This window comes from Salvia splendens, chromosome 1, assembly GCF_004379255.2.
Source record: "Salvia splendens isolate huo1 chromosome 1, SspV2, whole genome shotgun sequence".
Lineage (NCBI taxonomy): Eukaryota > Viridiplantae > Streptophyta > Magnoliopsida > Lamiales > Lamiaceae > Salvia > Salvia splendens.
Window position 1 is genome coordinate 36,989,046 of NC_056032.1, and position 19,523 is coordinate 37,008,568.

Here is a 19,523-nt window from a genome sequence, read left to right on the forward strand (position 1 = left end):
TCTTAGATAAATAAGTTTATCTAAATCCAATTAAATAAGGATTTTCTTATATATCATCTTTATCCTAATCTACCTAGGATATAAATCCAAAAGATAAGGATAACTCGGATTAATGCTTATTTTAATCCATCTAAGATTCGTCTTAATAGAATTAATCTATTCAAATCCATAGGATAAAATAAATTAATATTAATATTAATCCTAATCCATCTAGGATTTATTCTTGGAGTAAATTCATATAAATTCATAGAATTAGATAATATTATATTATAATTATTCAAATCTATCTAATATTTATCTAGGAACAAATCCATATAAATCTATAAGATAAGAATAAAATATTATATGATCACTATCCAAATCCATATAGAATTTATCAATAAATAAATTTATATAAATTCATAGGATAAGAATAAAATAATATTATCATTATCTAAATCCATATAAATCCATAAGATATAGATAAAAATTAGATTATTATTTTTCAAATATAACTAGGATTCATCTATGAATAAAATCCAAATAAATCCATTAAATAATGAAAGAATCTAATCAATCCAAGATTTGATTCATAATCAAATCTCATAATATATAAAATCCATAAAAGATATATTCAAATCTTATTTCCAAATTCATCTTGAATACTTTCCAAAATAAAATCCAAGAATCTAGGGAAATCTTCCCAAAAGATTTTATTTTCATTAAATAATATTATTTTAATAATATCTTTTAATAAAATAATTAAATTATCATTAAAATAATATTTCATCGTTATCTCATCGCACGAACGATGAACGACGAAAATCCGACAAGTTCGTGATTGGAATCCGACGTGCACGACGTCTCGGCCAGCAGCGAGCGTGACGCGCGCCAGCTCTCTGCCATCCCTCGCACACCGGCTCGACGAGGACTCGGCAGCTCTCGGCCAGCACAACACGCACAAGCGTCACCTTTCTCGTCCAGCCGCTGACTCTGTCTCGGTGCGTCGCGGCTCGTCGGGTGGCGCGGGTTCTCGGCCTACAGGACGTCGAGTGGCGCTGTTGCTCTCGGCCAGGGGCACGCGCGGTTGCGAGACCCCTCTCGGCCAGCACGCTGCCTGCCGCTCGTCGCCTGTCTCGGCCTTGCCCGCTCTAGCGGCGCCCACCGCCCGAGCCAGCGGCACGCACACATGCACGACACTCTCGGCCAGACATCTCGTGGGTGGCGCTGGACCTTCCGCCTAGGGTTCAGCCTGGAGACTCGTGGAGTCTCGGCGGTTCTCGATCGAACCGCCGCACCGTGTCTCCGCTCATGTCGATCTCGACGTGGATTCTTCTAGGGCGTGCGGTCTCGGCCGGCGGCGCGCACTAGCCCTCGCTCATCTGCGCGTTGCCCCATGATCGTAGCTCCCTCGCTCCTACTGTCTCGACATCCCTACCTCGATTGCGCGTGGTGCGATCCGTCTCGGCGCGAGCGCCGACGGATCGCACGTCTCGTACGATCGAGTAATTCAAGTTCTTTCATTCGATAGTTCTTGAGTTCATCATGCATAATAAATTAAACAAAAACACCAAGAACATGCTTCGCAATCAAATAATACATGCATACATGAATTTCGCGAAATTTAAATCCAAATAATCAGAGCCAAAGACTGGCTCTGATACCAATTGAAGGGATTCGTAGCGGAAGCGTGCGTTCTAACGGATCACATAATACGGATCTATTTAGCATATTATTCAGACAAAATCTATTCGCGTAATTATCACATGTATCATGCTCATAACTTGAATTTCAAACATGCTTTAGCACAAATAATCCCTAAAACATGCTTGCTACGGAGTTAGCCAATTTGCCGATTTGATTCTCCAAAGAATCGTCGATTGCTTGCGCCTTCTCCACGATGATCTTCAATACTAGACCACGGATCTTCTGACTGGTGTCCCGAACTGTATTCTGACATCAGGGTGGGCTGATCTTATCGAAACACTAGGACTCGAATAAAGAAGACATAACTTTCTCACGGAGGAGGAGCTGAATATCTCGCGGAGGAGAATTCACTTTGAAAAAATCGTCCCTTTCATTATTATGGAATGGGCGAAATTTTCATGTCCATTAATTGTGTATTTTCTGTCTCTTTTATTCTCCTATTTATATTGCGTATTTTCTGTCTCTTTTATTCTCCTATTTATATTAAGTTCATATTGGGCCCAGTCAGGGATATATGGAAGGTTTTGGATATGAGCTCCCCCAATTAGCTTTTTACTAATTAAATTGAACCCACAATTTAATACAAGCTTATATTGGAATATTACGAGCATCCACTACAGACGTAATATTGAACTCTCCATCCAAATCCGAAATTACAAGTAATTCGGGTTTCCATTTTGTTTATTATTTATTTCCCGCGCTTAAGATATAAATGCCCATTAATTAATTAAAGTCTGCTATGGACTTAATTAATTAACATCTTATTAATTCCAAGAGTAGACTTAGCAAGAAACACTTATTTATTATTCATAGAGTAATAAAACTCCAACTGGCCAGTTTCCGAATAATAAAACCTTGTTCAAGCTACTCTTGAGGACATTATCAAACGAGACTCACCTCGTGCACGATTCAATATAATAGCAATCCTAGCACCGCTAGATAATGATCACCACTACCCAATATACCTGGATCGTTGGGTGACAAAAAACCCGCACCTTTGGTAAGTCAAAGTAGTAGATACTCAATACCGTATGCTCAATGCTAACGTACATTGATTAAGAAATAGATATTTATCAAGACCTCGTCTTTCAGTAGATAGCATAAAGACTCTTCTTGCTGTTAGATCCATTCAGTGTTATACCACACCAACGTCATCTTATTTCAATAAGGCTTAGAAATAATCGGACTGACATTGCAACCTTTCACGATAGGTAGCCAAAACCTATCTAGGTTGTGAAATTCTTCTTTTTCTTTTGCAAAGCATTGCATAGAACCTACTGTAGTTACCTTAAAGTGGACGACGCTCACAACCAGTCTACTAAGCAAAAGACTTAGGCTTTGTTTACTTCTTATGCATATAAATGTTTATAAAACATCTTATAAACGCACAAGCAAACACAATGTAATAATATATTGATTCTATTAGTGCAAACTGCTCGAATGATACTGAATCGGGTCAAAAGTGGATTGTAGAGTTTTTCCGTACACAAGCAAGATTCTATTCATGCGAAGTTGCTCGAAACATGCCTTTTAGTATACTAACCCTGACAGGTTAGTCCTAAAAATCTTCTCAATTGTTTCACCGTTGTAGGGTTGGCCACGCAGTCATGGCACTAATCTTTGTCAGGTCGGCCCGAAGTTCTCCTGCTGAAATAATGTGACCCAAGTAATCAATCGTATCCACACCAAAGGCACACTTCGAAAGCTTCACGTAGAAACAATTAGCCGATAGAATTTGCAACACCTGTGCTAGATGCTCGGCATGCTCCAAGAGCGATCTACTGTAGACTAAGATATCATCAAAGAATACTATCACAAACCGACGCAGATATGGCTGAAAGATGGATTTCATTGCCGCTTGGAACATAGATGGGGCATTGGTCAGTCCGAAAGGCATCACCAAAAATTCAAAGTGTCCCTCGTGTGTACGAAAAGCCGTCTTGTGGACATCCGCAGTGTGCATGCGAATCTGATGATAGCCGGAGCGAAGGTCCAACTTGGAAAACACATGTGCTTTGCACAATTCATCGAATAGCTCATCTTCCGTTGGTATAGGAAAATGGTTCGGAGTTGTGGCTGCATTGAGCGCGTCCTATAATCCACGCAAAAACAAAAGGAACTGTCTTTTTTACGCACCAGTAGTACCGGGGATGAGAATGGACTAGTCTATGCTGAATCAGACCTTGCGATAGCATCTCCCGCACTTGGCACTCAATCTCTGTCTTCTGAAAGTATGGATAGCGGTAGGGACGGACGTTGATCGGTGTAGAGTCGGGTGCCAGGTGAATGTGATGATCCCAACCACGAGGTGGTGGTAACTCTGTCGGAACAGAGAAAATCATCTTGAATTTATCTATGACTGCAGCCAACGTGGCGTCAAGGGGCAGGGTTGTATCCACTGTCGATGGTGGCTCAGAATCCGGAGGGACTGACACCATCTCAAATAACTCACATTCCGGCTCCTGACCAATGAGCGAAAACAGGTTATTATATGAAATCTGTTGCGAAGTCGCTCCCTCGCCTTGGAGGAAAATGTCGTGATCACCCAAACCAAACTTCATGGTGAGATTCCGGTAGTTCTTAGTGACATCGCCGAGTTCCTGTAACCATTGCACCCCCAAAATCACATCAGGGCCATTAACCTGTAATATGAAGAGGTCTATTTCGAACGAGTAGCCCTGCATAGTAATAGGCGTACGAAGGCACGCGTGAGAGCAACGCAACGACTCTCCGTTACCCACAAAAACTCGAAACGGACTGATGGGGTGGACACAAAGACTTAGCTTTTCTGCGACGGATGGTTGAATAAAGTTGTGCGTGCTTCCGCCGTCAATCAGGACTGAAATCGAGGCATCATTAATCTTCCCTTGCAGACGGATCGAACGCGGTTTGATCTTAGGGCTGATAACATGGATACTGGAGACGTCCCCCGTGATTACCATATTCTCTCCATCGTCGTCCAAACGTTCGTCAGCATCGTGAAGGAGGGCGGGCTCGTCCTCCGGCTGATCGTCCTCGTCGTCCCTGCCCATTAAGGCGTAGAACACCTCACTGCACATATGATCTCGGGTGTATTTCTCGGGGCAATACCAACAAAGGCCTTGCCTGGTCCGTTCCCGACGATCTGCGGCTGAAATCCGCCTGACTGGTATGCCGTTCCGACGCGGTTGATCCGGCTGTGTTCCCGTTGATCGGCCTTGAGGCATCTGCGCTGGTCGAGGAGGTGGTGCCGTTGTTAGGGTCGGTGGTTGCCGTTGGCGAGAATCACCGTCTCCCCACTGTGGTTTGTGTTGCACAGTTGGCGGCGCTGAGAGCTTGTGGTTGGCGGCTAGTTGTTGTGCTAAGGCGAATGCCTCGTTGAGCGACACTGGACGTTTTGTCAGCAACTCATGCTTGAAGGAATCCTGTAAACCAGCTATGAATAATGACATCAGCGTGTCATCCCCGAGTTGCGGTGCGTTCTGCGTAATTTCCTCAAATTCGGTCTGGTACGCCTCGATGGTCGACGTCTGGCGGAGCGTGGCTAGTTTGCCCACATAGTCGACGTAAAGGTCCGGATCAAAGCGGTATTTGACTGCCAACAGGAAGTCGTCCCACGTCTTATTCTTGCAATTTTCCTCCCAATAAGTAAGCCACTTAGATGTCGGATGATCAAAAAGATATGACGTGAGGTGGAGGCAGTCCACGAGCGGCGTGTAGTGATGATTGTAATATTTCTGGATATTCCGACTCCAGTCCACAGCATGCTCCCCGTTGAATCTGGGCGGTTCCAGACGAACCCGCGGTAGTGGATCCGGCACGATGCCCTGCGGTGGTAACACGTGAGAAGTCGGAAGTTTCCAGCCACGACCTGTAGGCGAGAGAGGGGTGGGGTCAGGCGGTTCTTTCCCGCGGTTGCGGCTTGCCGCAAGAAGCAAAGCAAGGCTATCCTTGATGTCCTTCGTTGTCGCATCCTGTCTGCGCATAAAGGATTCAAGTGCAAATTGATGTGATTTCAGCTTTGCATCATGGCCCAGAACAAGGTGCTGTAATTCTTCTGCGGAGAGAGCCGACGGTGGAAGGTTATCGGTGTGCGGCGAACTAGTATCCATCATAGCACCGGGAGAAGAGTAGGCAATGTAAAGCACCAATTGATAGGCTTTAACGCTTATCAAGAAAGTATCTCACAATTTGTGTAAAGAAGAATAACGAAGCCCTGGTTGCTCCAACTATGGGTTTCTTGAGTTTCAAGAAAAAATACTTTATTTCTTTATTCTTGAATGATTTTTTTGACTCTCTAATGGATTCTTTATATAGAATCCGGACCCTGCTTGATTCGACTCTTACAATTCGGGAAAGAATCAAGAAGAAAACCCGAAAGGAAAGAATAATAAAGTTCTACCAAAAATAAAGCATAAGGCAACAAATCAAAATAAGGAAAAAGTCTGTTACTAGTGTCTAGTGAAGTCGCGGTATTTGGCGGGTTGTGAAACGTTCCTCTTCGGTCTCTCCTTCCTCGGGCCCACATCGCACATCTTCTTGCGTCCTCGTTCCTTCGCTCTTCCTCCCTTCTCCACAGTCTTCGAAGCTTCTCCCTCAGGCAGCTCATCTACCTGTCCCGTCGGTGCCGTTGGAGCTAGGACTCCCTCGACATCCCTATCATACTCTGTTCCCAAACCAGTGCAAGATTTGATCTTCTTCTGGAACTCTGCATCCAGCTGATCCAAGGAAGTCGCAACACATTTTTAGTTAATCTTAGATGAAGTTTATTTTTGCTTATTCCATACTACTATATTTTAATTTTATCTCATACCATATTTAATTCTTTCTTATGAAGTGTCGGACCATCTTACATCATACAGTGGTCTAATATTTTTGACACTACTATTCCAATATAATGGTCTAAGAATCCACGACTAACGATAAGTAGATTGTCTCATAGAAAAAATTAAAAAGATGAGAATTCTATTTATAAAAGATTGTGAAACACTAGGGCACTTTTGGTTGTGATAAGAAATACAAATTATTATTTCTTAATTACTTGGTGACTACAAATATTATAAGAATAATGATAATAAAAAGTAATAATCGTAATATAAAAAATAAGCTGAGGGAGGCGAGGTTTTCGGCTTGGAAAGAGCGACGTGTAATAACTGAATCAGAAAAGGAGAGGAGACGAAGAAGAATCCATGGACGACCACAAACATTCGGCAATCACCGTCTTTATTTTCAATTTCTCTCTTTTCACAACTTCTTCTTTTCCTTTACATTTGTTCCTATATATAGCTCAGCCTCCTTCTCTTTCTCTCCCTTTCTTCTTCTTTCACGAGAAAGAAAGAGAGAGATACACACAAAAGACAATATCTCTCTCACCATTGATAGCCTGAGACCTATGTCACATTAGGCAGCACACTTTTTCATATTCAGATTGAGATTAAGTAAGGTACGCTTAAATCTCATCCACAACGGTATATATAATTTATATACACATTTATTTCATGCACACGAAAAAAACACACACAAAAAACAAAACATGATTCCTCAAATTTCTAAATCAGTTTTTTCTTGTTGTTTCAGAAAATGGCGGAAGAGGTGCTGCAATTCAATGTGGCGTCAATGGTGGAAGATGTGCTCCAGCAGCACGGCAAGAGACTTGCCAACACCGATAATCTCGCCTCTAGCAAAGCTGAAGAAGCTTGTATGATCCATCATCTTTCTTAACAACAACTCCTCATTTCTCCATCTCAATCTTGCATAGCTTTTCTTCATTATTCATTGACAAAAGAGATTGATCTTGTGATATGATCAAATGCATATTTTTTAAAAACAATCCTTCAAACGCTAGCCTAGGCCATCTGCAGATGCATTTTGTTGAACATATACATATTGGATGTTAATGTAAATGCAGCATTGAGAAGATACGAGGCGGCGGAATGGGTGAGGAAGATGGTAGGGGTGGTTTTGGGAAAAGATTTGCCTGCAGAGCCCTCTGTAGAGGACTTTAGAATTGGATTGAGAAGTGGCATTATTCTTTGCACTCTTCTTAACAAGATCCAGCCTGCTTCTGTCCCAAAAGTATGCCTTGTTTCTCTTTTACTACTATTTCATCATGTTTTTTTGTTTCTCTATTTAATCACTATATTTTGATGTTGGTAGGTAGTTGAAGCACCTGTTGATACTGTCATAATTCCTGATGGTGCTTCCCTCACCACATTCCAATACTTCGAGAATGTGAGGAACTTCCTCGCCGCCATACAGGATATGGGGATTCCCACTTTCGAAGTCTCTGATTTGGAACATGTATGTAAATTCCATCAAAACCTTAACTTATAAATATAATTGAATACTCCATATGATAAAAGATCGTAACGACTAGTGTTGGATTGTTAGGGAGGGGACTCATCCCGGATTGTGAACTGCATCGTTGCTCTCAAGTCATACCATGAGTGGAAGCAGGCCGGTGCCAATGGTGTCTGGAAGTTCAGTGGAAACCCGATGCCTTGCATCACTGATGACATTTCATCCGCTGATCTTAGTGAAATGGTTTGTTTTTTGACCATGTACTACCATGAACTTTTTTTTGTTAGATTATTTTCTATAACATCAGATTTGTGACGCCCCAAATTGCAGGGCACGTCTTCTTCATTTCAAAGGCTCGTGCGCGAGCTTCTTGCTGATAAGAGTGCAGAAGAAATCCCTATTGTGAGTAACAATGTGATATCATATTCTACCTCTGCCCTTTTGCAGTTTGCTGATTCTCTTCTTGTGTCTTGTTTCGTGGCGATGAACAGATTTTGGAGAATATTATAAGTGAAGTTAAGGAAGAGTTTGAGCGCAGGCTGGAAAAGCAAACTATATTAGTAAGCGTAATGTTTGCTGAGTTTGGAATAACTGCATGTTTAGTCACAATACTCCTTGAAACAGCAATTTTTTAATATACCTTTTTTGAAGGAAGTTTTTGTTTTATTTATGGTATGATAGATTAGCACGGGTTTGCAAGATAAGGTCGTTCCAACGGGTAAGGAGAAGAAGGATGCGTACGCAGAGGTGGGGTTACATTAATGTTGAGCATATAATGAGGCATTTGACAGAATGTTGTGCGTCATATAACACCTTAATGATAGCATATACTAAAACGAGGCATTTGACAGATCGGAGCAACTTCACAGGATGAGAGCGACTCGACCTCATGCATGAGTACGGAGATTGAGGTCTGATAGCATTTGGCTTAGCCCTAATATATCCACCTCAAGCCAAGCAATTCTAATGATGTTTTGTTAGATCTTCATTACATTGCAATGACCTGTGCTGTTTCTTGATTCAAGGCGACGTCAACTATAAGAAAACCAAACGGTGGAGCTGGAAAAAATTTCTGCAACGAGGCTTCCGGTACTCTTTCCTTGAACCATCAAGATCTCCAGCACAGGACTGTGGAGGTAGGTCATCTGTCAAAAAATAGTGTTCATCATCTGAGGATTAACAGCTTACACGAACCGATCTCAACACCTTGTAGGAACTAAGGAAGATCCTCTACTCGACAAAACAAGGCATGCACATGCTCCAGCTCAAGTATCAAGAAGATGTTGATAGTCTAGGTACAGACAGAGATGTCTCATTACACAACAAAGATTAAGACAAACCAGATTCTAAGCGACTTAAAATTTGGTTTTTGGTGTTAGGTAAACAAGTCGTGCGCCTAGCTACCCAAGCTTCTGGATACCAGAAGGTTCTTGAAGAGAACCGGAAGCTGTACAATCAAGTGCAAGACCTGAAAGGTGAAGAATTTGCATTTCAACATTGAATATAGGTGTGTTGAATGTTGATGATATGTGCTTGAATGTAACAGGAAACATCAGAGTGTACTGCCGTGTGCGCCCTTTCCTACCTGGGCAGGCCAATGGGTTGAACATATTAGACGAGATAGTTGACAACACGCTCACTATCCAATCAAGTGCGAAGCATGGAAATGGGAAGAAAACATTTACTTTCAACAAGGCCTTTGGTACAAACTCAACTCAAGGTATGTAACATATTCCTGCATTAATTTCTTACAATTTTAGTTTTGAAGATGCATAAGTTTGTGTTTCAATCTCTGCAGAGGAAGTATTTGCAGATACCCAGCCACTGATCCGGTCAGTCCTTGACGGATACAATGTCTGCATATTTGCTTACGGCCAAACTGGATCAGGAAAGACCTACACAATGGTGAGAATCGAACTTGTGTTTGAGCCAGGGCTAATCAACGCGCCTTCGTGCTATATTTCTCAAACACTTTTTTATCTGCAGACGGGGCCGAAGGAGCTGACAAAGGAAAGCTTGGGCGTAAACTACAGAGCATTGAGCGATTTATTTGAAATCTCTGAAGAGAGGAAAGACATGATTGTTTACAACATCTACGTCCAAATGATGGAAATCTACAATGAGCAGGTCCGAGATCTCCTTGTGACAGATGGTGGCAACAAGAGATTGGAGATCCGCAATAACTCCTCCAATGGCATCAATGTTCCGAATGCAAATCTAGTGAATGTGACCTCCACGTCGGATGTCATCGACCTCATGAACCTCGGCCACAAGAACCGCGCAGTGGGCTCCACCTCCATGAACGACCGGTCCAGTCGGTCCCACAGGTACATAGGTCTGATATAGATGAGATGTGTTGTGGTAATCCAAAACTAAAAGTGGAGTTGGTGTATATATCAGTTGCCTGACAGTTCATGTCGAAGGCAAGGACTTGACATCGGGCACGACTCTGCGGGGGTGCATGCATCTGGTGGACCTGGCCGGGAGTGAGAGATGTGACAAAACAGACGCGGTTGGGGAGAGGTTGAAGGAGGCTCAGCACATCAACCGATCTCTGTCTGCTCTAGGAGATGTGATCGCTGCTCTAGCTCAGAAGAACGCTCATGTTCCCTACCGCAACAGCAAGCTCACACAGCTGCTTCAGGACTCACTCGGAGGGCAGGCCAAGACTCTCATGTTCGTCCACATCAGCCCGGAGCCAGACTCTCTAGGAGAGACGCTCAGCACTCTCAAATTCGCGGAGCGTGTCTCCACTGTGGAGCTTGGTGCGGCTAAGTCCAACAAGGACACCTCCGCCCCTGAGGTCAAGGAGCTCAAGGAACAGGTTTTCTGCTCTTTTCGTGTCTCTTGTTGTTTTTGTTGTGCATTTCCTAATGTGATGCTGGTGCAGATTGCGATGCTGAAAGCGGAATTGGCACGAAAGGAAGAAGCTGCCAACAACCCGGGCAGCCCTACATCAGCATCGGTATTGGCACGAAAGGAAGAAGCTGCCAACAACCCGGGCAGCCCTACATCAGCATTGAAATTGACACGAAAGGAAGAAGCTGCCAACAACCCTCGCAGCCCTACATCAGCATTGAAATTGGCACGAAAGGAAGAAGCTGCCAACAACCCGCGCAGCCCTACATCAGCATCGGTATTGGCAATAAAGGAAGAAGCTGCCAACAACCCGGGCAGCCCTACATCAGCATTGAAATTGACACGAAAGGAAGAAGCTGCCAACAACCCGGGCAGCCCTACATCAGCATTGAAATTGGCACGAAAGGAAGAAGCTGCCAACAACCTGCGCAGCGCTACATCAGCATCGGTATTGGCACGAAAGGAAGAAGCTACCAACAACCAGGGCAGCCCTACATCAGCATCGAAATTGGCACGAAAGGAAGAAGCTGCCAACAACCCGCGCAGCCCTACATCAGCATCGGTATTGGCACGAAAGGAAGAAGCTGCCTACAACCCGGGCAGCCCTACATTAGCATCAGTATTGGCACGAAAGAAAGAAGCTGCCAACAACCTGGGCAGCCCAAAATCAGCATCGGTATTGGCACGAAAGGAAGAAGCTGCCAACAACCCGGGCAGCCCTACATCCAGTTTATGTTGGAAGAAAGAGGATCAGAGCAACTTCTGTTCAAGAAGGTTCAGTTTGGACAGCCAAGACGCATGGCCGACGATTCAGGAAGCGGTTTCAAGTCCTAGTAGAAGGCAGTCTCTGGCCTCACCAGTAAACACAAGGCACAGTCTAGACCAAAATTACATTCAGAAATCCACCATGGTCGCATCGAAGCTCAAACATCCCGTCGCCAAGCCGGTCAAGCCCCAAGAGACCAGGTAGGTACAAGTACAACACACAATTAAATAACATTTGGTTGCAATGCTTCAACTGAACTTGTTGATGGCTGCATGAGCAGGTGTCAGATTCCTCAGTCAAGTGGGAGGGTCCGAGGCCATTCTCCGTTGAACAAAGCTGCACGGCCAACGTCAACACTTGTGAGGCGAAAGACGGCCGGTGGGAAATGAGGGGAGCTATAGCTATTCACTGCAATGAAGCTAACTTTATTCTTGCTGCCTGTTTTTTGGAGCTTCTCGTTTTCACTACACATGAATTTAGTGTTGTTTAGATGGAGTGAAGAAGATGAAATTTTCTATTCCTTTTTACATCAACAATTTATACTGACCATTTTCATCTTGTAAAACTCGCTTAGGGATACTACATTTAGCTGCGCCACTGTTGTTGCACATAATTAAGCTTTTCTTGTAACCACTGTTAATATGATGGAGTATATCTATACTCTTATGCTAATGCACAACATATTACAATTGTGGATTTTTCATTGTTCTGTTTTCCAACTTCTTAAATTTGTGTAATTGCAAAGTTAGAATAGTTGCCTTCATGTGCTGAAGCTCGTACCTAGGGGTGGGTCGGTACGGTATACTGTAACGAGAATGTCATACCGCATACCGTAACCAAAACTGCACTGCAGTATAAAAAAATATCCTATCGATACCATACCGAAATTTGTTGTATACCGAAATTTCGGTATGATTAATTTTTGATACATACCGTTATTGTGGTATACCGAAGGTGATCAACATATTACAGAGTGATGGAGATGTCGCCAACAAGTCGATAGTATGCTAGTCGAAGTAGCTTTTTTCTTTCTTTGATGTTCAATCGGAAAATTATAGATATCATAATATCATTCGGCAATTTGGTAATTCAATCTTCACGCACAATCAACAATATTTCACATATATCCAATAATAAAAAAAAAAGAATAAGGAAAACGAGACTAGACATATGCATAAATGATAAATCATCGTTGTTTTGTTGATTGAGTAAACGAACCTTGTGCACTCTTCGTCTTCTTTCCGTCATAGCTTGAGTTTATCGAATAAAAAGCGATGGACATTCAACGAACCTATTACATCTGGAAAGTAAAAACCATCCATATGCTAATATAAAAGAGCATCCGCACCGGCGGACGTCGGACCGGCGTGCCGGATATCCGCGCGGGAAGTCCGCCATTAGGCTTGGGAGGGACGGATGCGGACGCCCGCTGCAGACACCGCAGATCTGCGGCTTTCCGACGACGTCCATCGTGACGTCCGCCATTGCGGGTTCCCGACGAACGTCCCGGCGGACGTCCCGATTTTTTATTTAAAAAAACTATATATATACGGCTCGTTGAACTTCATTTCATTCGCACCACTTGTTTTAACGAGTTTCTCTCTCTACGTTTCTTTTATATATTCAAAATGGCTAGTGGTAGTGGTAGTGGTGCGGGCGGTAGTGGTGAGGGTGCTGATGACGTACGCCGGTGAATTAAAGAAGAGTTACGGGCCGTTACGTCCAGGGAGATAAATCGCGCGATACAAGCAGCCTTGCGGCAGCAGCAGCCGGCTGTATCTCGACCCATCCATCGTCGAACTATAGTACCCCGGGACCACATCGCTGCACACCGTCGATTGTATGAGGACTACTTCGCTCCGGAGCCGCGGTTTGGGGAAAACATGTTCCGGCGACTTTTTAGGATGCATCGTCCGCTATTTCTGCGTATTGTGGGCGCTTTAGAGCGTCGATACGAGTATTTCAGGATGAGGGATGATGCGGTTGCTAAACCCGATCACACGCCCATACAGAAGTGCACTGCCGCAATCAGGCAGCTGGCATACGGAGGTGCGGCCGACATGTTCGATGAGTACCTCCACATCGGCAAGATGACTGCCCGCGAATATCTGAAGCATTTTTGTGAGGGCGTTAGGGAGATATTTGGGGATAGGTATCTTCGAAAGCCTACCCCCGAAGATTGCCAGACTCTGATGGATATGCAGGTGAGTCAGCACGGGTTTCCGGGAATGTTGGGCAGCATAGATTGTATGCATTGGGAGTGGAAGAACTGCTCTGCCGCCTGAAAGGGGTGTTCACTACCGGTTTCAAGGGCAAGAATCCCACGATGATCCTTGAAGCGGTAGCTGACTACCGGTTGTGGATTTGGCATGCGTATTTTGGAGTAGCCGGGTCGAACAACGACATCAACGTCCTCCAGTCGTCGCCCCTTTTCAACGACCAGTGCATGGGCGTTGGTCTGGCCGTCAGTTTCGTCGCCAACGGCAACCAGCACAATATGAGCTATTATTTAGCGGATGAGATATACTCTATGTGGCCCGTCTTTGTGAAGACGATCAGATGCGCAACAGACAAAAAGAAGATCTATTTTGCGAGTCGTCAGGAGGCAGCGCGCAAGGATGTGGAACGGGCATTTGGTGTGCTCCAGGCTCGATGAGCGGCAGTGAAGGGTCCATCACGGCCGTGGTATATTGACAACATCTCTGATATCATGTACGCATGTTTTATCATGCACAACATGATTGTCGAAGATGAAGGTCCAACACTGACTGATTGGGCCAATGATGGTGTTGATGTTGCCGGTCCAAGCCACGGTGTGGCCACCGCCAATGTACGTATGGGGATACCCATGAAGAGGCCGATCGAGTCTGTGCATTTGCCGACATGCGCCAACGACAAGCTCATATTTGACTCCAGAACGATATAATTGAAGAGCTATGGACGCGGATGGGTCGTCGTTGATATTTATAATGTAATTTGTTTATACTTTTTTTGTTAAAATGTACTTTTTATTTTTTATTTAATGAAATTATCATTGCACTTTCTCCATCCGTATTTGTGTCGAAATTTTAATTCCGTAAATTATTTAATTCCGTAAATTGTTTAATTTGGTGAATTTGTGCATTTTTATTATTGTGGATGTCTGTCGGGATGTCCTTGTGGATGTCTGCCATTGTGCAGTGGGATGTCCTTATGACGTGGCAGGAGGTGTTTTTGGGAAGTCCATCGGGATGTCCGGCGGGACATCCGTCCCACTGTGGATGCTTTAAAGTATGCAACATGACTTTTATAGGTACATGAAAACCCTTTTACAGCGAGTAAAAATTCCATAGTCCTTCCACACCATGGTGGCATGCCACATCACTTGGACATAAAGGGTTCACATGATTTGGTGTGCCTCACCAATAACTTCTTGATAATTGGAAATAAAAAGGGTTCACGTGCCACATCACTTGGACATAAATTTGGCAACCTTGTATCTAAATTTGAAGACATCCATTTAATCATTTTATGGAAAGTGTAATAAATTAAATATAGAAATTATACTTATTATATGAATAATAAATTGACGTTAATATACTAATACAATTTATATATGCATATTAATCTCATAAGATAATAATATTACACATATAAAAGTAATCATATTGCATTACTTTTCATGTCTAAGAAAAAAAACCATATTATTATGGATAAGATTTTTGTAATTGTTTTAGTATCTATATAAATAAGAAAAAATTCACATAAATAAAAATTATGACTGAACTTATATTTTATTAGCATATAGTACATATTATAATTTTCATTATATTTATTAGCATGTAAAAAAGTCAAGAATTTTTAACACAAGAAAATGAAAAATAAAAAATGAAATATTCATATAATCTGAAAATATTATTTTATAAGAGAGATGTCTTGTATAATACCCAATAGGATGGTGTACACAACACCAATACAAAATCATACTAACACTTGAGTATATGACTCACTCCCAGAGGACACACCTCACAATGTAAGAATATTTATATTCCTATGTGACATATGTATCTATTGGTTTAAAATTAAAGTTCAAGTTTATAATATTAAAAGTTAAAAGAGATTCTAATATTAAAGACGACACCGTAATGGATCGGTTTCGATTAAAGAATTAGAATCGGGTGTATTGATAACCCTCCTTTCTTACCTTATTATTGATATATATTTGATCATCATATATATATAAAGAGTAAGAGTTGTGATCAATATCGGACCAATTTTAAAGACCGAACTAGAGATCAAATTAGGGCCATTAGATCTAGTTTTTTGATGAGATAGGCTACGTAATACCTTGAAACTACAATATGTTTTTAATTACTTCCAGTAGGTTTTGAAATGATTCAACACATGATTCATTCGAATTCATTGACCTAGGTTTCTATTTTATTCACTTTAAAAAATGCAATTAATTCCGGTAGTTTTATTACTTTATTCAGAAACATTATTACTCAGAAAAGTCACGGTATATATGCACATATATATATATATACACACATTATATATAAGATTTTGATTCTTTATCCATTAAAAGAATCATAGAAGGCTTGAGGTCAAGGAGAGGATAATCATCAAAGTTGGATTCGATTTCTTCTTCAACACAAGAAAAGCATGGATGGAGATTGGTGATCTCCGTCCACTTTATAGTATAAATATTATGGTTGAATTAATTCAAATCTAGAATTAGATTTTATTATTGAAATCATTAAAGTTGAGATATGGCTAACACACAAGACATCCGATGACACACTTCTAGCTAGATGAGGACGCAACTATCACACTCTAGCTCTCTAAACTTACTTCACTCTTGTTTTCTAAACTTACTTCACTCTTCTTTCTCTCGTACCTATTTCTAGTTAATCTAAGTTGGTAAATGGTCAACAATAACGACCTAGAAAATTCTAGATACATAGTGAGGTGATCAAAGAGGCGAGAAGAGTTCACGTCATCGAATTTAATTTCATTCCTAGAGCTTGTAATCGTGTTTTAATTTCACCCCTAGAGCTTGTAATCGTGTTGCTCACTTGTTATCTAGATGTCCAAATTTTATGGGTGTAAATTTTATTCCAAAAAATATTTTGACTATTGTATTAAAAGAAACATCTTAATATATATAAAATATTTCTCATTTCTCAAAAAAAAAAAAAGATACATGCTTCTGGCCTATTCTAATAATATAATATATTAGCATCTATTTGATGTCGGCCAAACTATATTTGCTAATTGATTTGATATTGTTTCTCTATTAATCTTGATTGATCTAGAAATGTTTAGCAAAGTCGGTGGCGCATTATATCCAACACTCTCCCTCGACGCCGACTTTCTTATCTCCGTAGTAACATGGACATCCAATTATATTGTTTAGTATTTTCTGTCTCAAGTTACATAACTATACAAAAATCAAAACAATACAAATTTTGGCTATTTCAAAATAGTATGTTTACTTCATGTACAGTACAATAATTTTTCTAACAATGTTTACTAGAATAGTTTTCTCGTGATAGGAACTAGGATGGTGTCAATTGAATTAGCTTGGTTAGAAGAGACAGATTTAGATATTAAAAATCAATTTAAAAGTAAATAAAAGTCATACAAATAATTAATACTTGTGATGAACGGAGAGATATGGATTACCTATTGTTCACTTGGTTGTTGGATGAGAACTAGGGCAGTCTTAGAAGCTCTCGGTTTCTGCCATGAATTTCATATAACATTCCATGAGTTCTCGGTTGTCAAGGAATTGGAAATCAAAAGAAAGATGAAAGGAATATTACCGTGAATTGTAGGAATTTGGAACAAGTTCTTTACTCTCTTTCTCTCTCGGTTTTCTCTCAATTATTTTTGCTAAAGATTTGCAGTTCTTTGAGCCGTAAATACATATTTATAGAGCTATCCGCGACTCTCTTTGTTAAGGGATGATTTCCCTTAACAAGATATCGACGTCGACGGGTGGTCGACGGCGAGAAAATAAAAGTGGACGTCACGGGCTTTCCCCGGGATCAGCTCCAAAACTAGGATTTTCTATGGAAAGCAAGTAATTTGCGTGAAAGTAAAAGGCATAAACTAAAATAATATAATGTTCTTCTTCATTGATTGATTAAAGAGAATTACAATAGCTCTATTTATAATAAGCAAAAGATATGAAAGGATAATGCTAAATCAATGCTAAACTAACTAAGAGAGATTTGGGGATATTCTTGGAGATATTCACGTATCAACTCCCCCACGGTTGAAATCCACCTTGTCCTCAAGGTGGGAACCACGACACAACGACGAGCATCACGAACAGAAGCTCGAGCGAGATACTCCCTCCTGGATCAAACTTGAGCCGTCGCTGTTGATAACGGATCGAACTTTGCAAACTTGACCGGCACCATGATTCAATTACGCCTGTGAACATAATATATGATCTTGAACTCTTGGAGTTGATCTGTGTTGCTCCAATATTTCTATCAAACAGGCTAGTAATTAGGACAGCGAAATCCTCATAGCAGACAACATTCTCCTCAACAAAAGTCTTTATATCATCTTGTATTGCCAATTCCCGATGCTCTGGAACAATAAGATCACCAAACTTCCCATCATATGCCCCGACGAGCACTTGCGGCGGCATATTGTCCGTTTTGACGATCACTTCCAGGGACTCGTCGTTTGGCTTGACGATCACTTCCAGGGACTCGTCGTTTGGCTTGACGATCACTTGCGGCGGCATATTGTCCGCGACTGTTGTGGCTGCTGTCAACAGCGAGCGCTGATAACGCTCGTCGACTCTCCCCCACTGCCAATCTTGATACGGCGGTTCTGGTCTCTCCCTCGCCCAATCAGAAAAGGGCGGCTTCGGATCGGGCCTGGGCTGTGGCGGCGCATGGTGCAAACGCGACGCGGCTGGCAGATCCCACTATGAGTGCTGACCTCGCGACGTGGGTGGAAGGTCCCACGAGGACTGCTGCTGCGAGAAACCAGGCCGAAGCGAGCCCGACGCAGAATTAGGGTTTGGGCGAAAGCCCTCAAATCGCCCAGAACATGTCGTGGTCGCCGGCAGAGGCGGTGTGACGACGGATGCGGCTGAGAACGGTGGAGTGAACGGCAAGGGGGCCTCCAGCGAGCGAGGAGGCTCACGACTGTGCGGCGGCTCCGGCTCCGGCCGAAGCGTGTGACGCGAGGGCGGGCGGCGATAGTACTCGTCCATGCGTGTCTCCAATCTCGCCATGCCCGCCATCACGTGCTCGAACATGACCCTAATCGGATCCAGGGAGGACGACTCCACCGTCGGTGACAGCACCGGGTCCGTGACAATTGTTAAGGGATGATTTCCCTTAACAAGATATCGACGTCGACGGGTGGTCGACGGCGAGAAAATAAAAGTGGACGTCACTGGCTTTCCCCGGGATCAGCTCCAAAACTAGGATTTTCTATGGAAAGCAAGTAATTTGCGTGAAAGTAAAAGGCATAAACTAAAATAATATAATGTTCTTCTTCATTGACTGATTAAAGAGAATTACAATAGCCCTATTTATAATAAGCAAAAGATATGAAAGGATAATGCTAAATCAATGCTAAACTAACTAAGAGAGATTTGGGGATATTCTTGGAGATATTCACGTATCACTCTTCTATAATAAATTGATAATCCGAGGCTTGGACGTTGAGCCGCGGGCAGGAGATGGAACATATAATTGTGGCGGGCGGGCTAGGGCTTCATGTGGCGTCGTTAGAATGTCCAAGGACCACAACTTTTTCTCTTTCACATACTTGTAAAACTCATATTGTTAACTAAAACTAGAACCCATGTTGCAGTGGACAGAAGGAGTATGTCTAAAAATCAAAGCGTGCACGAGCTTTTGCCCCTTGATCACAAGACGCGATGGTCAAAGTTTGTACAGATGTAGCATTTCTGATG

At 42.3% G+C, this 19,523-nt stretch overlaps 2 protein-coding genes across 3 annotated transcripts; one reads left to right on the top strand and one right to left on the bottom strand.

Annotated features, from left to right (window-relative positions):
- Positions 1-3,265: 3,265 nt before the first annotated feature.
- On the bottom strand, positions 3,266-5,777 carry LOC121783641. The gene is made up of 2 exons (XM_042181815.1): positions 3,891-5,777; positions 3,266-3,778 (listed from the first exon to the last, which is right to left on the bottom strand). Exons 1-2 carry the CDS (start codon positions 5,775-5,777, stop codon positions 3,266-3,268), a joined length of 2,400 nt encoding a protein of 799 aa, XP_042037749.1.
- A 1,169-nt stretch (positions 5,778-6,946) lies between these two features.
- Positions 6,947-12,250, top strand: LOC121749071 (kinesin-like protein KIN-14I). 2 transcript variants are annotated; one of them, XM_042143693.1, is made up of 18 exons: positions 6,947-7,108; positions 7,243-7,363; positions 7,574-7,740; positions 7,822-7,965; positions 8,056-8,208; positions 8,296-8,367; positions 8,457-8,525; positions 8,647-8,712; positions 8,817-8,876; positions 8,991-9,101; positions 9,179-9,260; positions 9,345-9,440; positions 9,512-9,685; positions 9,764-9,870; positions 9,952-10,292; positions 10,366-10,789; positions 10,856-11,790; positions 11,871-12,250. In XM_042143693.1, the coding sequence occupies exons 2-18, from the start codon at positions 7,246-7,248 to the stop codon at positions 11,977-11,979; spliced, it is 3,228 nt and encodes a 1,075-aa protein (XP_041999627.1). In that variant the 5' UTR covers positions 6,947-7,108; positions 7,243-7,245; the 3' UTR covers positions 11,980-12,250. The 2 variants fall into 2 exon arrangements, with proteins under 2 accessions (XP_041999627.1, XP_041999621.1); XM_042143687.1 differs by having other exon boundaries at positions 9,764-10,292.
- The last annotated feature ends 7,273 nt before the right edge of the window (positions 12,251-19,523 follow it).

Bases quoted from the DNA above. Each gene is read 5' to 3' on its own strand.
- LOC121783641 (XM_042181815.1), bottom strand. From the start codon at position 5,777: ATGGATACTAGTTCGCCGCACACCGATAACCTTCCACCGTCGGCTCTC. The intron at 3,779-3,890 runs GTGCGGGAGATG...CGTGGATTATAG, and splicing joins AGACAGAGATTGAGTGCCAA to GACGCGCTCAATGCAGCCAC.
- LOC121749071 (XM_042143687.1), top strand. From the start codon at position 7,246: ATGGCGGAAGAGGTGCTGCAATTCAATGTGGCGTCAATGGTGGAAGAT. The intron at 8,209-8,295 runs GTTTGTTTTTTG...CCCAAATTGCAG, and splicing joins CCGCTGATCTTAGTGAAATG to GGCACGTCTTCTTCATTTCA. The intron at 9,441-9,511 runs GTGAAGAATTTG...TGAATGTAACAG, and splicing joins TCAAGTGCAAGACCTGAAAG to GAAACATCAGAGTGTACTGC.